Raw genomic sequence first — 20306 nt, forward strand, 5'->3', positions numbered from 1 at the left:
ATATTGAAAGTAGAAGATTTTTTATCCAAATACTTTATTTCATTCCTCCTCCAAAAAAAATTGTTGCTTCCTATATTTTATAAATATTTAATTTAAAAATATAAAAATTAATGACGAAGCGAACATATAAAAAATTATTCAAATTTATAACGCGTTATATATAACGTGTCTTCATTTAATCGAATTTATTAATTTAAAATTTAATTTGGATTTTGATAAAAGCGATTCAGATCCTTCGGAATTAAGCTTCGATGCGTTTTAAAGGACACCCACGTGCGACCGTCATCCCGATTCGCAATTTTCCGGCTGGTTAACCCGAAAACGCATTGCGGTTTTCCAATCTTTCCGCTCGTAACATTGCCCGTCCACGCTTTGTTCATGGCGATCTTGTTGGGCTGACGTATGGGGCACCATGTGGTCGCTGCTGATAAGCAGTGAATTGCTTTTCAATCGAATTATGTCGCGGATCCCGCGAGTATAAAACCCGTTCCCTCGGGTCGTTCAGCGTCAGCAGCTTCCCGGAGCACCGAGGAAGAGCACTTCTCGCGAAAACGTGAAGAGCCCTTCAAGCCCTTTGGAATATCTACAGCGAACTTGGTCACGGCAGTCTTGAATTTCTCAGGTATGGCTTCTCGACGTCGAGACTCTTTGAGATCTTCTAGAACCGCGAGAAACTTAGTATGAGAAATTTCAAAGCAAAATATTTTTTTAAAAAGAATAGAAAGATAGAAAATTTTTTCGCATCTGAAAAGAAACATTTTTTTTGTTTTCGAAACTATTTTTGCATGTATTACCTTCATCTTTTGTTCTTTAAATTTTTAACGCGATTTAAAACTTTAAGTGGCAAACAAAAGTACATGTATAAAATTGCATTTTATTCAATTATTGATAACGTGAATTTGAATAATATTTTGTGACAGGATGCGACGTACACGTCACGTAGTGTTGCCAGTACGGTCTTGGCAATATATTGGACTTTTAATAGTATCGCTGGCATGTCTGACGCTAGGACTAGTGTCTAGGGATAGAGAAGGACATTCCGGTAGTCTCGCAGGACCCGAACTCACGCATCAAGCTCCCCATGAGTATGAACTAAATTAATATTTTTTCACATATTTATAAAAAGAAATGCTTATGATTCTAATTTTATATTAATTTTTCTGAATTCTTAAATATTTATTTTGTATAATAATATAATGTGTAAATAATATAATAATCTAATAATGTATGAGATCGCGTTGCCATTCAAGATATCGTTCAAAATTGACGCGTCAGCTGACGCACTTATTCACGCACAATGATGCGCAAGAACGCGCACATGAGCAAGGCACGCGGTATCGCGGCGTTCAATGGTACTCGCATTTTACGAACATTAGGACAAGCGTCACACGCTAATTTGTGGAAATCCTCTCTGTTTTCCAGAAGATTCTAATTCGCGCATCTTCCGGCTATCAACCGTCAGATCTAGTAAAGAATCTTCTGAAAAATAGAGATAATAAAACCGCTCGATCAACGACCCTCGAGGTCAGTCGCTCGTAAACTAAATAACAACACACGCACATTTATCTCGGTTTCTTTTTGTACACGGACACGGCAACGAATTCGGAATAGGACTCGGAACTGGACTTGAAATCATTGTAAATTAAAGTTAATGTTAAATTGTTTTTTTTTGTGTGTTTGGATTGTTAATTCGATATTAAAGAATTTACATTGAGTACATTAAACGTGAGTTTTTAATCTTAAAATACATCACCGCAGCCTGAAAGCACCGACGAGATACTATTAAAGACCGATGGTCTTATGGGACTTAGCGTGACCAGAAAAAAACGTGCAAAGTGCTATTGTAGGTAACAAAATCTTTACATTGTCGATAATAAAATAATGATTTGATACATAATTTGTCATTTTTAAAGCAGGTATATAAAAGATTTATACATTTTCGATAATAAAACAATAACTGAATGATCTAAAATACTCGTATGATTTAAATAACTCTTGTAATTGTCTTCAATATAATCAAAACGGCCATAATACCATCAATCTTCTATTATCTCCGGGCCCACCGGGCCCACTTGGTGGTCACGAAAATTTACCCAGGACTGTCGGTCTTTAACAGTGGGCCTGTTTCTTTTTAGCTACACTGCTGCACTAGTGCAATTAGTTAGAGTGAAAGAAAGTATGTTTGTCTCTTTCTAACTTATTGCACTAGTGTAGCAGTGCAGCTAGAAAGAACAGACCCAATATCTCGTCGGTGCTGAAAGTCAACCGTCGAAATTTTAAACTTCCGCGCGAACAAATAATATAATATGTTTAAAAGAGAATATTTATTTTATATATTTTTATTTCTTTATGTTATTATTGTTTATTCAATTTTTAATTTAATATAAATATAATTAATTTATTATAGAAAAAGTGTTTCATATAAAAAAAGATTATTTTTATTCTTATAAAACTGTACTTCTTTTTCAAAATCATTTGTAATAAAAATCACAGAAGCATTATTTTTCTAGGGTGGACGCCTGCCCAAATTTAAACCCTTTCACCAAAATGCCTGTACATCTGATTACCGAGCCGGAAAAAACTTCCAAATCAATTAACCATCATGAAATTGGAGTATCCGAATCACCAATATCTCGAAGACTCGTGCTCTCTCGATCGCAGAATCTCGATCGCTTGTCTAGGATTGGTTCTCGGGAGATTGAAGGACGATCGTCCAGAAATCTAAAAATTGAGAGGCTCTCAAGATCCAGGACTCATGAATCTGACAACGAATCCGTCAACCGACTTCGGGAATCTCGATTTAGGACAATCACGGAATCTCGCAACGCCAGAAACTTGTACGATCGCACAACTCGGCTTTCTCGATCGCAGGATTTATCCAATCGTGCAACCATACATCTCGATCGTCGTTCCTTAGAACGCCGTGTCGCCGATCGTACAAATTCCCGGTCACGATCCACAGAACGACGCGAGTTCAACGAAATCACACGTCAACAAAATCGCGTCGATCGATCGGCGGACCGACGAAGTTCTCCAAATCTTCAGCTTCGTATGAACGATCGAAGCTCACTCTCGATGGAACGACGAGGGCCGAGTGAAATCATTCGGCAAGAATCGCGCGATCTTCTAGCTGGACGTCGCGAATACCGAGACTTGACGCGAACTCGCGTGGATCTCCGATCTGAAATGCGTGAGCGTAGATTGCGATCCGTTGAACGTCGAGACGTGGAACGATTGAATCGTCGCGACGATCGCGAAAATCTCTTGAAAGCTCGTTCGGGAAATCTCGCACGAGGGGACATTGATCGTAACAACAATTTGAATCGTCGAAATCGGGAGCGATCCCTTGAAACCCGCGTCCTTCTCGATCGCGTTTCAAATCAAGAACGCAGATTACGCGTTTCGATTGTTACCAGAAATTCTCGCGAAGATCTTGCTAGATCCAACAGTCGTCGATTGCAGTCTCGATCGGTGGAACGTATCAACGATGTTGACCGCGAGACACTTAATAGGCGAGTTCGATCGGCTGAATCAAACATGGAGACGTCTAGCAAACGCAGATTGTCTTCCGAACGTAGATCTTTAGCTCAATCTACGGAAATAAACCGCATCGAGCACCGAAGAGTTGAAAATCGTCTTACTGGTCAAAGATCTCTTGATCGTATGACATCGCGAGTTTCGTCCGAAGACGTACATCGAGGAAGGATAAATCGTTCACAGAGGATCGTAAGCCAACGTGATTCGCGCGAAAACGGTGCGAGAGAGAATTCTAGGATTATTCCATCGCGTTCTCTTTACGATTTCGAAGACACTTCAAATCGGGAACGAAGAGAGAGACACATTCGATCTTCTCGTTCGGTTGATCGTAATTCGATGTATCGTCGAGATCTTGCAAAAATTAGAGAATCTAGAGATCGCAGATCACACGATTCTTTAACAGAGCAACGAGATTTAAGTCTGGAACGACGAGAAAGAGCGAACCACGCATATCGATCTCGCGAGGAACGAAGAATTGTCCCACAGCAATCTCGCGAACAAATGGAACGACGAGAGTTTAGGAGAACTCCGGAAAGACGAGTCTTAGAGCGACGCGATATTTCACAAAGATTATCTGAGCGAAAAATCGACGAGAGCGCGAGATTGCGCGAAGCATCCAGGATGATAGATCGACGTCTAGAACGAAACCCGGAATTGCGAATTTCTCGTGGAAGGATCCTAGAAAAACGATCTACTGTTAACTCGCGAAAATCGCTCGAGAGAAGGATCGACGACAGCTCGAGATCACGCGAAGGATCCAGGATGCAAAATGGACGCGAACATAACTTGGAACTGCGTGATACCATCTCGATGCGAATGATGGATCGCAGTGCAAATAGAGCAGCTTATGAAAGGAGAACCCTTCGTTCGTTGGAAAAGAGATCAGATGTGCGACGCGATCGACAATTTAGAAGTCTGGAGGAGCGCCGAGTATCTCGCTCAGTCGAAAATCGACTTGCTAAGTCTCCTGAAAAAGATTCAGACATTAGACAGTTGCATCGTAGATCATTGAATCTCAATGTTAAGGACTCATCGCGACTCGCTTCTCTTCGTCGAGTCATCAGAGCTTCTGAACAAAATCGCGAACAACGAACATTATCTGCGGAGAGAATGATTTCTAGAATCGCATCTAATGATCGATTATTCGCAAAATGGGGACAAAATGTGCAAGATGCAAGGGTCGAAAAAACTGAGGCAAAAATCGCTCCCAAATCAATGGACTATGGATTTTTAAACTATCCTACGGCGTATGACTTTATGAGACAAGCTTCCGTCGTGGCACTTTGTACTGTTTATGGACTTTCTCTCTATAATGGCAAAAAAACTTTTATTGGGTAAGATATTATAATTATTGTAAAATATTAGAGTATAGAATGAAATAAAATAATAAAATATTTCTTAATTTACAATTTACGATTATGACAAAGTAAAATTATTAAAATTTTTAAATAGATATCAAGTATATAATGAAACATGTAATAATAATAAGATAACAATATAAAAGATGCAATACAACAAAAGAAAATATATATATATATATATTTAAAAATTTTTGATATATATGCTATAAAATATAATATTCTTTCAGCAGCAACATGGTGCAGCAGATGCAACGTTTTATAATCTGGTAAAAGAAAGTAAAATATAGTTGGCTATCAAAACGGTATTGAAAACTGCTACTTTCCTCTGAATCTGCTTCTATCGATTATTTCGCGAATTAAAATAATATGTTGCAATGTATGTGATGTTTCCGAAAATATTCAGAAATATTAATGTATATTAATGTACAGCTCGTATGTGTATCCTGCAAAAATGTTGTATATCTCTAGGAAGATATATTTTGTCCGAAAATAAATAGTATTAGAATTGCGTAGTTAAAAACTTACTACTTGTATTATTTAAATTTAATTCCCCTTCCCTCTTTTTTCTCAATACTAAAATATTATAAATTATATGCTATTTATTTCCTTTATATATGCCATATATTATTTAATAGACTTCAATTTTAAAAATCCGAAATTTAAAAAAATAGTCTTCGAAATATGAAAATTCAATATAAAATAATAATATAAAATATATAATACATATGTAAATTTACACACAAAAATAGTTTCTTAATCAAACTGATTGTGAGATAAATTATATTGTTTAAATGATGCGATATTGGTCCAATCATCGAAATTAATTTAAAATGCAAGAAGACACAACAAATATTCAATTTAAATTTATAACATTACAAAATGTAGAACATCTCGAAGGGATAACAAATATCATGCGGCAAATTGTTATATGGCTGTTGGCATATTATTTTAACAAATTATTAAATATTACTGAAAAATATAAATTGAAGCAATTTTTTAACTTTGGTTGTATTGCTGTTGAAAAGATATCGATTAGTCGACGAAAAGATTAAGTTTATTAAAGTTATTTTGAATTTTGTACATTATATGTGTATTTGTAACGATCTTAAATCTATTTAGAAAAAGAGTGTGATTGTGTGATTTGACGTAACCGAGTCTCAGAAAGATGATTGCCTTGAAAACGCATAGAAAGCGTTTCAGAAAAATAGGCATTTCATTTATTGCTCATCCTTCAGCCTCGGCCACGTTGATTTGTGCGACGTGCTCGCGTTTATTATGACGCGTACAGACTACATTTAATGAGATCGTTAAACCACCAGCTAGACTTGGCAACAGTAATAATAAATTAGAGTATTTATAATGTATACGATAATACACATGATATATAGTCAAGTACGTTGACTCGACTTCGTTGATCGCGAATAAACCGACGCAGAGTTTTTATACGAAATAAATACAGCGGTTTATCTTAACGCTCTATGTACACAGCAAAGTTTCCAAAAATTATCGAGTAAAAAACTAGAGATATCATTTATCTTTGGAAGATATTTTTATTCGCCTACTTTTTTCTTCTCTTCTCCCCCTCTCTCCCCAATTATCGTGTCATACGATTCGTTATAAGAACGAAATAAACTGTAATAACATTGATGAAAAAAGAAGTTGTATAAACAGCCGTTCAATTTTTTTTATTCAAGACTCAATAAATAAATAAATAAGTAAAAAATATTAGCTAATCTCTTAAGAATGTACGACGTATATAAAAATTAATTTCTAATTCAATAAAAATCGATTAGTTAAAGCGGGGCAGTATTTCGAGATATTGCACGCGCGGCAAGAAAATTGACGACGGATAGAAATCTGAAAAAATTGTAATACAGTTGTACGTTCGTTCGTCATTGGACTACGCTAGTTCGCGATAGCGTTCCTCTGGCAGTGATCCTACCGAATAATTTGCAAATTCCACGCTGATAGGCACGAACTCGCAGAACGAACAGTGTACCATGAACGCGAGAAAGAAGATTGCGCATTAATAACGATAATAATCCTTACAAATCCTGGAAGAGTCGACTAAAGGATATCGACTAAATATTTTGGCTAAATGTAACGCGAACAAACGCGTACAAACGTACCTATACTTTCGATATCTAATGCCTCTCTCGGGAATTATTTAAGATTACATCGCAAGTCTTAATCCTGTAAAAATTATCACAATATTCGATGAGAACCGAGAACCATCTGATGTATTGTACAATAATAGAGACGATTTCTCGATTCAGCGATATCAATGGACGTTAGTGATCTCCTGTAGCATCCCTAAAATATGATCAAGCTCCTGCCGAAAGTAGCAAAGCTGCCGGTTTTTGCCCTTCTCGTTTTTACAATCCTTGCATTGCGTTCGATTCCTCAATAAGTCACGAATTAACGTTTGCAAGGTCATTTCTCTACTCTCGTGCCGTTGCTGGAGAATCGTAATTTTATCCTGCAACAACTGCAATTGTTCCGTTTCCTGAAATAAAAACATCATGTCAAAAAAAATTATTTTAAAGATCAAGAATATTTTTTACATACCGGTGTTGATAAGTACTTGACTTTCTCGGTCAGCGTTTTCACTTTGTTCTCTAAATGCTCTCTTTCGGCCTTCAGCACAACTACTTGTTCCTTGTAATCCCTAAACTTTTCGATCTGTTCCTTTAAATGCGATATAATCGCTCCCTGAGTATTAACCTGGCCCTTAATAATAAAAATTATGAAATAGTGCAAATTCTTAATGCATGACAGATGAATATATGAGCGAAGCACAGATTTCTTTTAGTACACAAGCAAAACAAAGATCTATTTTAAATTTTGTGCAACCAGATGATAAAAATCAAATAAAATATAAGTGATAGAAGCCAAGTGCCCGCTAAGCATTACAAACCTGTAACTTTACCACTTTAGAATCTCCGAATTTGATGCTATATTCTTTCACAAGAGTAGCCATTTCTCGTTCGTGTTCCTCTTGCAAGAGATTCAAATCATGTAGTCTCTTGCTTTTTAGAGCCATAAAGTCCTTGTTTATCTTGTTTAGTTCTTCTTTCAAAATGTCGTTTTCATTAGTTAACTTTTTGATAACTCCATTCTTGCCGTTTTCCGTGTACTGCATCGGATCGTACAACTTTGGTGTCGACGACGACAATCTTTGCGAGTCAGAAACATGTCCGTTTTGATAGACATTTGAATTTTGATCGTTTCCTTCGCCGTTCTTCATTCCTCGAAACGCTTTCTCAAAATCCATGCTTCTGAAACTCCTCCGATCATTTAATAATTTCTCTCGTTCCTTCTGCAATCTCCGGTTCGTCTTCTGTAACTCCTGATATTCTTTGGTTATTTTCGAGATTGCTTTATCTTTATTCGAGATTTCCAGTTTCAAGCCTCTTATAGTAGCGATAAGATGCGCGTCCTCTTTAGGATTTTGAGACTTTGGTCCAACCTTCATCGCCTTTTGATCTTTCTTCTCTTCTTCTTTCGCCGAAGTTTTATCGTCTCTCTTGTTAGTCTCGACACTTTTGCTCTCGACATGTCTGACTGTCTGCGTGAACATGTCATTATATAACTTATGTTCTTTTGCGGTAACTTCCAATAGTTTCGTCTCCAACTCCGTTATCTGTGTCATATATTTCTCCTTCATATCAGAAAATTTTTTCTGCAAGTCAACTAAATTTTGCTGCGCGATATTCTCCTTGTCTTTAATCTCGTTCTCGAGACTCGCTATTCTTTCCTCCAGAAGTTTTACTTTCTCGGAACCAATCTTTTCCTGTTCCGAATTGGCAGTCAATATGAGAGCCGAGACTGAATCTGGATTCTTCCTCTTGAGTATACGCTCCAATTCGCGCACTTGCCTGTTCAGATCTATGATTTTCTTATTGTCTAGAATAACTTGATCCTTGAGTTTCTGAGTCAGTTGCTTTTCACGTTCGATGTGACTCTTGCTTATTTGCAATTTCTCCTGGAGATTTCCCTCCTTAATTCTGAGTTCCATCAGTTCTTTCTCTAAAGGCAATACGTCTCGTTGAAACTTCTCTAGCTCCTGTTTCGTCACTCGTAGGTACTCTGATTTTGAGCTCAATTTGATACTTAAATCTTCTATCTGTTTCTTCAGTTCTAATTCTGCGGTGCTCATCACTTGCAACCGGTCCGTAATGAAGTTGTTTTTTGCTCTCAGCTGCTCCTTGAACATCTCCAATTCGTCCGTGAGTAAACTATTTTGTTGAGTCAAATCATCGTTTTTCAACAAGCAATCGATGTTTTTCTCTCTTAATTCGGACACTTCGAGATTCAATTTCAACGTCTCTTCCTGAAGATCTTTCACCCGATCAGTGAGCTGTTGCATGTCGTTTGCCTCCGATACCGTAATCTTTTGTTTAGACTGCAAATTTTTCAACTCCTCTTGCATACGTTTGGTATCTTGTATCAATTTCTTGTTTTCGGTCTCGTAAGCGCGGATTAGATTCTCCTGCTTTTCCAATTCTTGTTCTAAAAGAACGATTTTTGTATCATTCTTAACTGGAACTTCCACGAGCCTCTCGTTCAGAGAAAGCTCATCGACTCTTGCTTTCAAAATTATATTCTGTTTCTTCAAAGCAAACAGTTCAGTCTCGAAGGACGTACGCATCTCTTCGATTTGATTTTTGTACAGCTTCGCCTCGGCTTCCAATTGTTGCTTTAGAAGCGCATTCTTATGTCTCTCCTCACGGCATAACATCTCCCAATCACGTTTCATGGTAATCTGTTTCGAATCTCCAGCAGCCATTAAATTTTTCCTGTAACTGTCAGGCGATTTCAATTGAGAGCCTTTGCACGCAGCTGGTAAACTAGATGTAGATCCGGTTTTGGCAGAATCCATTTTTGGTTTTGGAAATACATTAGGTTTCGATATTGTTTTAGGAATTGATCTGGATTGCACTTTTGGTTTTACCATTGGTGATTTTTTAGAAACCAAATTTACAGATTTCTTAGATACATATGATGCTTTGTTAACTCTGATATTTTCGAGAGAAGTTCTCAGAGGAGGCTGGCATATTTGATCATAGCTCTTGGATTTACAAAATCTTATTTCTTTCTTCAATTGCTTATTGCTCGGTGCACTAACTACGCGATCGGTTTTACATACATCTGTTGTTTTTTTCAAAACACTGTGACCAGACACTTCTTGATGATTCATCTTAGAAACTTTGAATGCTTTGGCAATATCCAAATTCTCCTTTTTTGTATCAATCTTTACTTCTGTGCATATAGATTTTTTATGCACCAAATCTGTCTTTTCTACATTCTCTTTTACATTTTCACTTAATTTCTCAGCCATAAGTTTGGGTATTGCATCTGCAAACAGTTCTAATCGTGGTGTCAATCCCACTGTATATAATTCACCTTCAGAATTAACCTTTTTATTGTCTTCTGTTACATTTTTATTACTTTCTCTTTCTACGTCTGTTGATACAGATTTTTTAGATTTTTTACTAGAATTTTGCAAGAATGTTGCCGCAATTGATGGAGAATTAGATGCTCGTTTAGAATGTCTTTCACTAACACTGGAATCACTTTCATTAATTTCATGTTCAACATGTGCACCGTTAGCCTCTGATAATTCCTTTCCTAATATCTCAGAAAATTCTTTTTCCGGAAACTCGGGAGTTTTGCCATTAACTAACTGATCCTCTACATTGGATAGTTCACGATTTGCATTGGTAGATTTCAAAAGATCATAGACTACATTAGGTTCTTTTGATTCTGGCTCTTTTTTATCCATGTTTTGTCCTTGAAGCAGCTTCAAGAAATGTGAGAAATCTTCTTGCCCGAAACTAGAACTCCCGGATATCCTACCTTCCGCCTTTTCTTTGGATTTCCTTAAGAAATCTTCAAAAAAATTCTTGTCTACGTCCGTGATTTCCTTCTGCAGATTTTCCTTTTCTATTTCTATTTTTTTTGTGCTTTTTAATTCCTCGGACTTGGAATGTCTCTCAATCGGATCATCCAAATCGGAACTGCTCGATATTTCGACTTTTTGTTCCTCAAACTTTTTCCTTTGAAGTTCCAGTGTCTTTGGTGGTTTTAAACTATTTAGGCTTTCGTAAACAATTTCAAATCCGGGGCTATTTTCTCGTTTTTTCTCATTTTTCGGACTTCTCTTTATCTTTTCTGTTTCTTTATAAACTTCTTCTTCTATTAATTGAAAAATATCAGCTTCTAATTGCCTTACTCTATTGAGGCTTTCGTCTTGATTATTTTCCGGTACTAGAGTATCAGATTTGGATATACTTTTTGACAGAGTATTACTATTTTTCTTCACTAATTTCTCGGCTTCCTCTAATAATTCCTCTACTGACTTTTCTTCTTCGGTAGGATTCTTACTGGAATCAACAGATTTGGTACGTTCGGGGCCTGAATTAGGACTTAATGCACCAGCAATCTTGCTCATTTCCTCCAATATACTACCAATATCTTCATCAGTAGCATCTACATCGAACAAAAGTACATCAATCAAATACAAATACCGATTTGTAAAGCTTCTACATATTATATAAAAACTCACTTTCAAAATCTGATGGATATTTATCAAAAGCTGCAGATGCAAGTATATCGCATAATGTATCATCTTTGTCTTTCAGTTCTCCTTCGCTTTTCGACGCTATCTAAAAAACATATAAAGTAATATCTTAAAACATGAAACAATAGTATATATATATATATATATATATATATATATATATATATAAAAGTATATTTGCAATTCTGTTGTAAAATTAAACTATGAAAGATATTTTATTATATATTATTATATGATTTAATCAATTACTTTGCACATCCTTTCTTTCTCAAGAAACTCTTTCATGGAAGAGCTGACATCCGATGTAGGAGTAGGAGACTGCTTCATCTTTGTGTCCGCATTCTTGGCACTTGAAACATCTAGACGTGTTTCAGGTCTCTTCAACCACCATTTATCTTGCGTGTCTTTCTTATCAGCCAATAATTGTTCAATTTCTTTGGTAGATTTGGCTTTTTTTTTAATGCGCACTGAATTCTCCCCAACACTCAGACTTACGGAGGATCCCAAAGTATCATCTTCTGAGGAGATCAACTAAAAAAAATTTTAACATATAAAACACTTATTCGTTTATTTCATCTAATGAAAAAAATTTTGAAATATCACTACACACTGTGTCTCCAGTGATAGATTTAGGTTAAATGAGCACCCGTAGAGTTTGCGAGTACGAATAACGCTAAAGTGAAACTTACATCTTCGATTCGCGGCGATTTTACAGTATCCGAAGACATTTCACTGTTTGGCCGCAAATGAAATTAACTTAAAACACTGTATATAATCGGTCATCTTCCCCAAACTCTTTGACACCTGCCATACTTTTTGTTTGTTTGTTACCTGTAATTCGCTTGGTTGCCGCTACGCTATCGTAGCTCAGGCAATGAAACACGGCAAAATAAAATGATTCTTTTGTAAAAAATATTTTAAAAAATATATATATATATATTTTATTGATAATTTTAATAATGATAAAAAAAGAAAATTCCAATCAAATAAAAAGATAGAAAAAGTCAACGATTATATAGTTGATGTTAGCATTGCGAAAAATTATTCATCAGTAATTAGATATTTACTATACGTGAAAAACAAATGCGTAAAAATTTGATTTCTCTATCTTGTACATAAATTATAAAATCGCATATTGTGCAGAATATTTTTGTTTTCTCAAAACGATTTATAAAATGATAACTATAATTATTATAACGCAACGTAAGATCATAAATTATTTTCTTTGTACATTTTATCGCCTTAATGCGTATCATTATTAAATGTGATAATGTTAAACATGGCAATATATATGTATACACATACATATATATGTAAAATAGAAATATTTTTTTACGAAAAGATAAGTGATGTGGGATCAGGATATTGTTTTTGTATAAATAATTATATAATTTATGCAGTTGCGTAACATTTATTAATCAGTTCAATGATATGAGAAAGATATATCTTTAGAGAATAACAACATCTACTTGCATATTAACGGACAGATAATTCAGAGAAGCATTTTGCAATAAGAGATTACATAAAAACTTGTCTTAATTCGCAGTTAATATCCATATAATTATTGTAGAAAATTTTATGATGTATTAATTTTTATATATAACATACTGCTGAAATTAAAATATAATTAATTATTTAATGAATTCGTATACTTATTATATCATCATAATGTTGATTTGGATGTTTGACAATTGTAAAAAAAATTAATAAAAATTTCAAATAGTGATTTTTTCGAATATTGTCAAAATATATACAATGTAATCGTATTAATATATAAAATTCCTAAGTAGTGTAAAGAGATTGCTCTTTTTACACTTAATAGTGTAAAAAGAGCAATCTCTCAATTATATATTACATGCATTAATACACTGAGTTCTCCAAAAAATCGGTCGTTATTTCCATATACATATATATATCACATACTCTCATGAAATATATATATTGACATATATTTATATCTCTTGTCTTTCATAAAATAGATCTCTATCTATATTTGTATATTTATTTTTTAATCTTTGAAGGCGACTTGTGAATTTCTTACATAAAATCTTAAGCATATGCAACAGTTGTCATTGTTTAATGTCTACATAAGTCGACAAATAAAATATATGAAGTATCCATGTATATTCTCGTTCATAATTAAGTGATATAGCAAAAACATAAAGATAATAACAGATGATAAAACTATATCTCTAAACAAAGTGCAATATATACAAACAAATCTGTTATTTTTCTATTTATTGTCCTCGAGCTTATTTATATTGATAATTTTAATGATAAAAAAAGAAAATTACAATCAAATAAAAAGATCGAAAAAATCAACAATTATATAGATGATGTTAGCATTGCGAAAAATAAAGAAATTTATTAAAATTTTTACAAATAGGCATAAATTCATAAAAAAGAATTTCGTCTCGTTATCGTTATATAGAATAGAATATTAAATTTAGACAAAGCGCGTTTATATCATTTTAAAAGCAGTATATCCGGAAGTCAGAAAAGAAATCATCAAAACAATTGGCAAATAGAAATTAATTTTCATATAACTAAAGATAAATGATACCTTAATTATTTTTTTATATCATCGAGATACGTCTCTCGAATGTCCCTCATTTATAGAAGATATCCAAAAGATATTTTCATACTTTTTCGTACTCTTTTAAATATCCCTTAAATAACTCGTGAATTTTGTATTTTACGGGAATTCAGCTACGTGAAAAAAGATTAATCATAGTAGCACCTATGTAGTTTGAATAATTCCTTATTCGTAAAGCTGACGTTGCACGTCTCGCAATAGTGTTTAATGGTCTCGGCCAGTTTCACCACCGCTGGCTTCATCTTCGCGCTTTTATTGACCATGTCCATCAATTTTCTCGTTTGTAACTTCTTCACTGGCCATTCCATGTAATCTTTTTTTCTCGTCTTGCCATTTCTCAGAAAAGCATCCTGACTCCTCAGACATTTTGGTGAATAGTTCGTTGCTGGCAATCGATAGATCTTCTTCGTCTTCGCCAACCTGTTCTTCTTGATGTTGGATGACTTTTGCTTGGCTAGTTGAAACTTATTTCGTAATTGTGGATGATTCGACTTGAAGTAATCTGACATGTCATCTCCCGAACTGACATCGTTATCACTCGTCACTGCTTCGACCTTTGCGGGTAAATTGGCAAGTGAGTTATTCGGTAATCGGGGTATCGCGTTGGTCATTTCACTGAGCACCGTGTCTTCCAGGTCATCTAAAACTTCCTGTTTTATCTTGAGCTTCAGAGCAAATTTATTCGAAGATGCATTTTCATTTTTCGAATGCGGCTTCGAGTTCTGCTCCGCGTCTTCCACCTTGCGTCTCTTCGTGCGGTGATCTGATACCTTTCTCATTTTCGGTTCCTGGTAATCCACGACGTTTCTTCTTGGTCTTAAACTGCGCCCTTCCATCTCATCTATTTGTTCTACCTTGATCTGTCCAGTTAACTTAAAATTGGATGCAAATGTAGTTTTCGAATTAGAAATTTCCGAGTTGCTTGCTATAATAGATGGTCCCGAATCAGCATCAATCGACGTTTTCCTTTTATTCGACGTATAATTGACCAGAGTATTCCTAGGTCTCAAATTGTGCACTATCGTTTTTTTGTTCGACGCATAGTTCACCAAATTTACCCTAGGTCTCAAATTCCGCACTATCGTGCTTCTCGAAGCTGCTGGGTTTTTAGGAATCGTTTCGAGTCTATCGTAAGAACAGTTTCGCGTATTCAGAGAAGATGCATCATCTTTGGCGTTCGTATCTGTGGTCAAGCGATCTCGCGCGTTCTTGACAGTATCAATGCACAGCAAGTGATTCTGCGGGCAATCTGGAAACTCCGCTTGCGTAAAAGTGTTCTTCTTGATCGGTCTTAATTTGGGGGTAGCGTCCACAAGAGTCTTCTTCCGCGAGTCATTCGCGATCTCGCCGCACTTAAATACGGATTCTCTATAATTCTGACAGAATCCCGCCGTAGTTTTTTTTGCTCTACTTTGGTCCTTCTTATCACAGCAACATCGATAACGCGAGAGGGTCGCATATGTTAATCCATTGTGAATTCCGCCGGCAGGAAGTGCCATCGAATTGATATATTCCATGTTTTCTATCAGCGGCTCCAATTCGTATACGTCGTAATCGAGCGACTCTGCCTTGATCTTCACATTCTCAATGTGTACCATCGGCACGCCGATCTTCTCCTTGTCCCGGTCCTTTCGCATCCACGACAACTGGCTTTTGAGCGCCGCGTCCGTCTTCAGGCAGTCCACGTAGAACTTATGAAACTCTTCCAGCTTGTAACTACACCGGTGGCACATCTGCTTCGGCAGTAGGTCCATCTCGTGCACCTGAAGAACGTACAATGGATACGAATCAAGAGGACGTGATTCCGGGAACAGTGAATTTTTAAAGGATCAATCAACGTGCATTAGCGTTTTTTTACGTTTATTTAAATCTTTTTTTTTTCCAAACAGGGGAAATTAATTTTAAAGTTTGAAAAAAATTAATTTAATATTTTAAAAGATTAATTTTCACGAAATTTATTTCCTAGACAGATTTATGTCTCCAAGAGTTTCTCTAAAAAATAAAGCGTTATATAAAATCTTTCGATTGTTGCGCAATTGTTGTTCAATAATTGATGGGGCAATCTTTATGAAATTCTCAGGATAGCGACAGGATCAAATTGTCGAATTATAGGAGATAAATGAGGAATAATCGAGTGTGTATCATCATGTTTGTAATGGATGTACATATGTAACTGTGTAAATAGCACGCAGCACAAGCTTGGAAACTTCCGTTCATTAACATTATCGCGGTATTCTTACAATCTCGCTAATAGCTCCAAAATGGATTCAAATAGCGATATATATATAGACTTAATTGTTTATCTCTGACTCATAATCGATTCACCAATATACATTTCTTTATATGTACTTTCGTGTCTTACATTATACATGTTCATTATAAAATTTATCACGTATTTACATTTCTTTGAATGCCAATCATATCATCTACAATACCTTAGAATTTAAAGACAGAAAAAATATAAATGTGAATATATACCCGATATATAATACATTGATATTTACGAAAACAGAATGATTAAGTAGTCTAATTTGATATTTATCGTCATAAATTATGAAATATCAATTTTTTTTATTTACAAATATATAAGATGTGTAATAAATTGGTTAATTCGAAGATATCTTAAAACTTTTCATTATTTCAAGAATAATGTTACATGAAAATAAATTCACTTATTGTCTGACTAGAGAGATATAATTATTACAAGTTATAAAACATATAATTAATACAAAAATGTATAAGATATTCTATGCATTCGAAAGATAAAATTTAAAAATCTTTTGTTTATTATAATTTTCGTTTTATTAGAATATTAAATTTTGTTATTTATATATCCATTATAATATTAAGATAATAAGTAAGACTCGTTCTTATAAACATAAATATAATAAATGCATTAAATTATATATACGCATTTTAAATATATAACTAATTTTATAAAATATACATATAATATATATTATAATATATATAATTATGTAAAATATATTTAAAAAAATATAAATGTAATTATAAATTTTGTATTTCAATTTCTAATATCAAAAAAATTAAAAAATGAGTAGATTGAATTTATATTTGATTAAAAGATAGAAAACTAAAAAAAGATATGCACCAATAAAATATAAAAAAACAATATGAAGAAAAAGAATCTTAGAAAGTGTAATTAAACGAAAGAAATGCAAAAGAAATTTGCCGATGCAAAAAATCTGCTCAACGTAAAGAAATCTTTTCGCAATCTTCTTCAATTATGCAATAGAAATTCACATTCTTGATATTTCGGGACGCGCAAAACCGACGATAACCTCACTTTTGCAAATCGATAGTTTAATCAAAAACGATAATTCCGTCCTCGGGAAGAGTTTATCGTCTCGCGTCGAGTCCTTGTAAGTTGTCGCGTCAGCGACACGTGCCCCATTCGTACAAAAAGCCACGTGCGTGCCACCCGCCCGGAATTCGTTATCCCCCTCGTCGATCCCCGCGTGTCTGAACGAACGCGAGAATTCTTTCCGTCTCCCGCTAGAACGTATTACGGTACCCTCGTTCACTTCATTCGGGGACTACGTGACCATTGAAGGCGAAGAGAGAAGGGGGAAAGATGAAAAGGGGACGAATTGAAAGAAACCGCATAAAGCGCGGCTAATAATAACGGAGCTCGCGTTTCACAATGAGACCTCGCGGGAATGCAAGGGTGCGCTTTACATCGGTCGTAAGTCTTCGCGAGGGCGAGAAGGCGTAGACACGCGAACGAAAGCGCGATAGCGCGTACCCTCCGATAGTAGAGGGAGAATCAGGTAGTAGAGAAACGGAAGATGCGGAGAAGAGAAGAGAAGAGAAGAGAAGAGAGAGGGAGGGAGGGGGGGGAGAAAGAAAGAAAGAGAGAGAGCGAGAGAGAGAGCGAGAGGCGGACGTGAGCAACGCACCATGATCGGCAGCACGGCGTTGATCTTCTTGACGTGGTTCTCGCTCTCGTCGAAGATGTTGATGGAGATGCCCGACTGTTGGCCGCACAGGCGGCACATGCGGCTCGACTCCAGGGTCTCCATACCGCGCTCTCTCGGCCTCGTCGTCGCACCACGCGCTGCTCGACCACTCGCTCAGCCCTCGCGCGACGCGACGTCGCGTACGCGCGCGCCTCCGCTCGCTTTATGCGTCTCGTGCTCCACTGCTCCGTCGTCTCTGCTCCTTCGTGCCCGTACGTTCCCGCTCGTGTCCCTGCTCCCTGCTCCCTGCTTCCTGCCCTACCTGTCCGCGCCCTACCCGCGGGAATCTCGAAAAGCCCGTAGAGAAAGTGTAGTCGAATAGACTAGGAGAGGGCATCGGAAGGAGGGGACGAAGCGAGATGGAAGGATAAATCGCGCGAGGGACCTCCGGAGGGGTAAAGGGATCTATGGTAAAGGCTACTTGGCCAAAGCGATCGGCCGGTACGTGAATCGACTGGATGACGAGTGAAACTTGGGAACCTCTCGCCGGATCGATCCACGTCACGTCGCGCACTATAAAGCACTGAGCTTTCGACGATAATGGCTCCTTTCGTGGAATTCGAGTTCAATGAAATTTCGTAACCAAAAATGATAATAGGGATAGGGAAAACGATTATATCGACAGTTGGTCGGGAATTCCTGCTCTAGAATATGGCTACGTGGTTCTACTTGTAGACACAGTTGACGCTTCTAAGGCTTTCCGTTGATCTTGACAAGTCGATATTTATTTCACTTACGTTGGTGGTCGCGAAGTTTACGAGTTTTCTTGGAAATTGTATTTAGTTCAATTGCGTTTGAACATGGATGATGCCGCACCAAGTGCATCGTCTTCGCAATCCGCGACAGCGAAATATCAAGAAAGAATGAAACGGCTCAGGGATCTTCACGCTAAGAGGGTGAGTGCGCAATCAATCAAAGTTAACCTGTGTGAAAGATGTCTTATGAAAATTTTATAATTTAATTTCTTGGAATTGGAATAATCAATATCACTTTGTCACTTTAAAAGAATCAAATATTTTTGGACATCTTTTTCTCTCTTTGTATCTTATATTTATATTTATTGGGTAATTTGGTTAATTCCAGCTCCAAATTATCCAATAAATGTATATATTAATCTATTAAAATATATTATTGGTTTGTCTACATCTATATCATCTATATTGATTCAACAGAACGAAGCCAGAATGCAGAATCACAAGGAAGTTGTAGAGGAGGATAAGAGGAACAAGTTACCTGCTAATTGGGAGTCTCGCAAGAGACAGGCCGAATGGATAATACAGGATGAAGCTGCTAGGAAAGAGGCAGAGACTAAAGTAATATAGCAGATATCAATGAAATCTTACATTTTTAGATATATACAAATACTTATTTACTTAATTTGTACTTTCTATAGGGCGAAGATTACGAACGGAACAAATTGCTAAACATTGACGCTACAGAAGCAGAGAGAATAGCTAGGAAAAAGCGGAGCAAACAAAATCCAGACCCAGGTTTCTCAGATTATGAACAAGCAGCGATACGATCATATAACAGATTGGTGAAAAATATAAAACCAAATATGGAAGCCTACGAAGAAGCAAAGGAGAAGTTGGGACCTGCCTTTTATGGGGACCGAAATACAATATTGCACGGCTTGCACGAAGATAAAAAAGAAGCGATAGACAAAATGGTCACCAATCTGGAAAAACAGTAAGTCAAATTAATATTTTAACAAAAATCTTTGATAACTCATGTTTCACACTTATCTTTTTTTTTACAGAATCACAAAGAGAGAGAAATATAGTAGGCGTAGAATGCATAACGATGACGCGGATATCGATTACATTAATGAACGTAATGCAAAGTTCAATCAGAAACTGGAAAGATTCTACGGCGAGTATACTCGGGAAACAAAGTTGAATTTGGAAAGGGGTACGGCTATATAATGACGGAATGTTGTTACAATTATTATAAATATACTTTGTATTTTATATTATACGATAATTTTTATACAAATAAGAATCTGAAGAAAAGGAAATTTTGTAGTTAAGTGTATCTTTTGTTATCAGCACTTAGCGTGCATTGCTGATACGCGAAAATCTAAATGTTCTAGAAATTTCTCCAGAGAAAGAGAAATATGTCAGGAAAATCCAATTAGTTATTTAGTGTCAACTTGAAAACAGAGACTTTACAGAGCGAACTAATTAAGTAATAACGTGTAATATACACACTAATTGCAAATAAAAAATTAAATTATTACATTAGTCACA

General features: G+C 35.9%; 4 protein-coding genes across 6 annotated transcripts; 2 read left to right on the plus strand and 2 right to left on the minus strand.

Annotated features, from left to right (window-relative positions):
- Positions 1-491: 491 nt before the first annotated feature.
- Positions 492-5422, plus strand: LOC145966770 (uncharacterized). Of its 2 annotated transcripts, none has more exons than XM_083091106.1 (4): positions 492-622; positions 921-1085; positions 2511-4871; positions 5126-5422. In XM_083091106.1, the coding sequence occupies exons 2-4, from the start codon at positions 922-924 to the stop codon at positions 5166-5168; spliced, it is 2568 nt and encodes an 855-aa protein (XP_082947232.1). In that variant the 5' UTR covers positions 492-622; position 921; the 3' UTR covers positions 5169-5422. The 2 variants fall into 2 exon arrangements, with proteins under 2 accessions (XP_082947232.1, XP_082947233.1); XM_083091107.1 differs by having other exon boundaries at positions 5129-5422.
- A 508-nt stretch (positions 5423-5930) lies between these two features.
- Positions 5931-12330, minus strand: LOC145966579 (uncharacterized). Of its 2 annotated transcripts, none has more exons than XM_083090766.1 (6): positions 12171-12330; positions 11731-12012; positions 11467-11566; positions 7828-11390; positions 7467-7628; positions 5931-7404 (listed from the first exon to the last, which is right to left on the minus strand). In XM_083090766.1, the coding sequence occupies exons 1-6, from the start codon at positions 12207-12209 to the stop codon at positions 7180-7182; spliced, it is 4371 nt and encodes a 1456-aa protein (XP_082946892.1). In that variant the 5' UTR covers positions 12210-12330; the 3' UTR covers positions 5931-7179. The 2 variants fall into 2 exon arrangements, with proteins under 2 accessions (XP_082946892.1, XP_082946891.1); XM_083090765.1 differs by having other exon boundaries at positions 7816-11390.
- A 542-nt stretch (positions 12331-12872) lies between these two features.
- LOC145967274 (uncharacterized) lies at positions 12873-18577 on the minus strand. The gene is made up of 2 exons (XM_083092010.1): positions 17998-18577; positions 12873-15840 (listed from the first exon to the last, which is right to left on the minus strand). The coding sequence occupies exons 1-2, from the start codon at positions 18118-18120 to the stop codon at positions 14206-14208; spliced, it is 1758 nt and encodes a 585-aa protein (XP_082948136.1). The 5' UTR covers positions 18121-18577; the 3' UTR covers positions 12873-14205.
- Positions 18514-20300, plus strand: LOC145967278 (pre-mRNA-splicing factor Syf2). Its single transcript, XM_083092017.1, has 4 exons — positions 18514-18953; positions 19230-19370; positions 19451-19746; positions 19817-20300. The coding sequence occupies exons 1-4, from the start codon at positions 18858-18860 to the stop codon at positions 19980-19982; spliced, it is 699 nt and encodes a 232-aa protein (XP_082948143.1). The 5' UTR covers positions 18514-18857; the 3' UTR covers positions 19983-20300.
- Positions 20301-20306: the final 6 nt, after the last annotated feature.

This window comes from Camponotus vicinus, unplaced genomic scaffold, assembly GCF_025532165.1.
Source record: "Camponotus vicinus isolate PSW18456_S1 unplaced genomic scaffold, iyCamVici1.0 SCAF_2, whole genome shotgun sequence".
Lineage (NCBI taxonomy): Eukaryota > Metazoa > Arthropoda > Insecta > Hymenoptera > Formicidae > Camponotus > Camponotus vicinus.

Bases quoted from the DNA above. Each gene is read 5' to 3' on its own strand.
- LOC145967278 (XM_083092017.1), top strand. From the start codon at position 18,858: ATGGATGATGCCGCACCAAGTGCATCGTCTTCGCAATCCGCGACAGCG. The intron at 19,371-19,450 runs GTAATATAGCAG...TACTTTCTATAG, and splicing joins GGAAAGAGGCAGAGACTAAA to GGCGAAGATTACGAACGGAA. The intron at 19,747-19,816 runs GTAAGTCAAATT...TTTTTTTTACAG, and splicing joins GTCACCAATCTGGAAAAACA to AATCACAAAGAGAGAGAAAT.
- LOC145966770 (XM_083091106.1), top strand. From the start codon at position 922: ATGCGACGTACACGTCACGTAGTGTTGCCAGTACGGTCTTGGCAATAT. The intron at 1,086-2,510 runs GTATGAACTAAA...TTATTTTTCTAG, and splicing joins ACGCATCAAGCTCCCCATGA to GGTGGACGCCTGCCCAAATT. The intron at 4,872-5,125 runs GTAAGATATTAT...ATATTCTTTCAG, and splicing joins GGCAAAAAAACTTTTATTGG to CAGCAACATGGTGCAGCAGA.
- LOC145967274 (XM_083092010.1), bottom strand. From the start codon at position 18,120: ATGGAGACCCTGGAGTCGAGCCGCATGTGCCGCCTGTGCGGCCAACAG. The intron at 15,841-17,997 runs GTGCGTTGCTCA...TACGTTCTTCAG, and splicing joins ACGCCGTGCTGCCGATCATG to GTGCACGAGATGGACCTACT.
- LOC145966579 (XM_083090765.1), bottom strand. From the start codon at position 12,209: ATGTCTTCGGATACTGTAAAATCGCCGCGAATCGAAGAT. The intron at 12,013-12,170 runs GTAAGTTTCACT...AATTTTTTTTAG, and splicing joins AATCGCCGCGAATCGAAGAT to TTGATCTCCTCAGAAGATGA. The intron at 7,405-7,466 runs GTATGTAAAAAA...TTTTTATTTCAG, and splicing joins TCAAGTACTTATCAACACCG to GAAACGGAACAATTGCAGTT.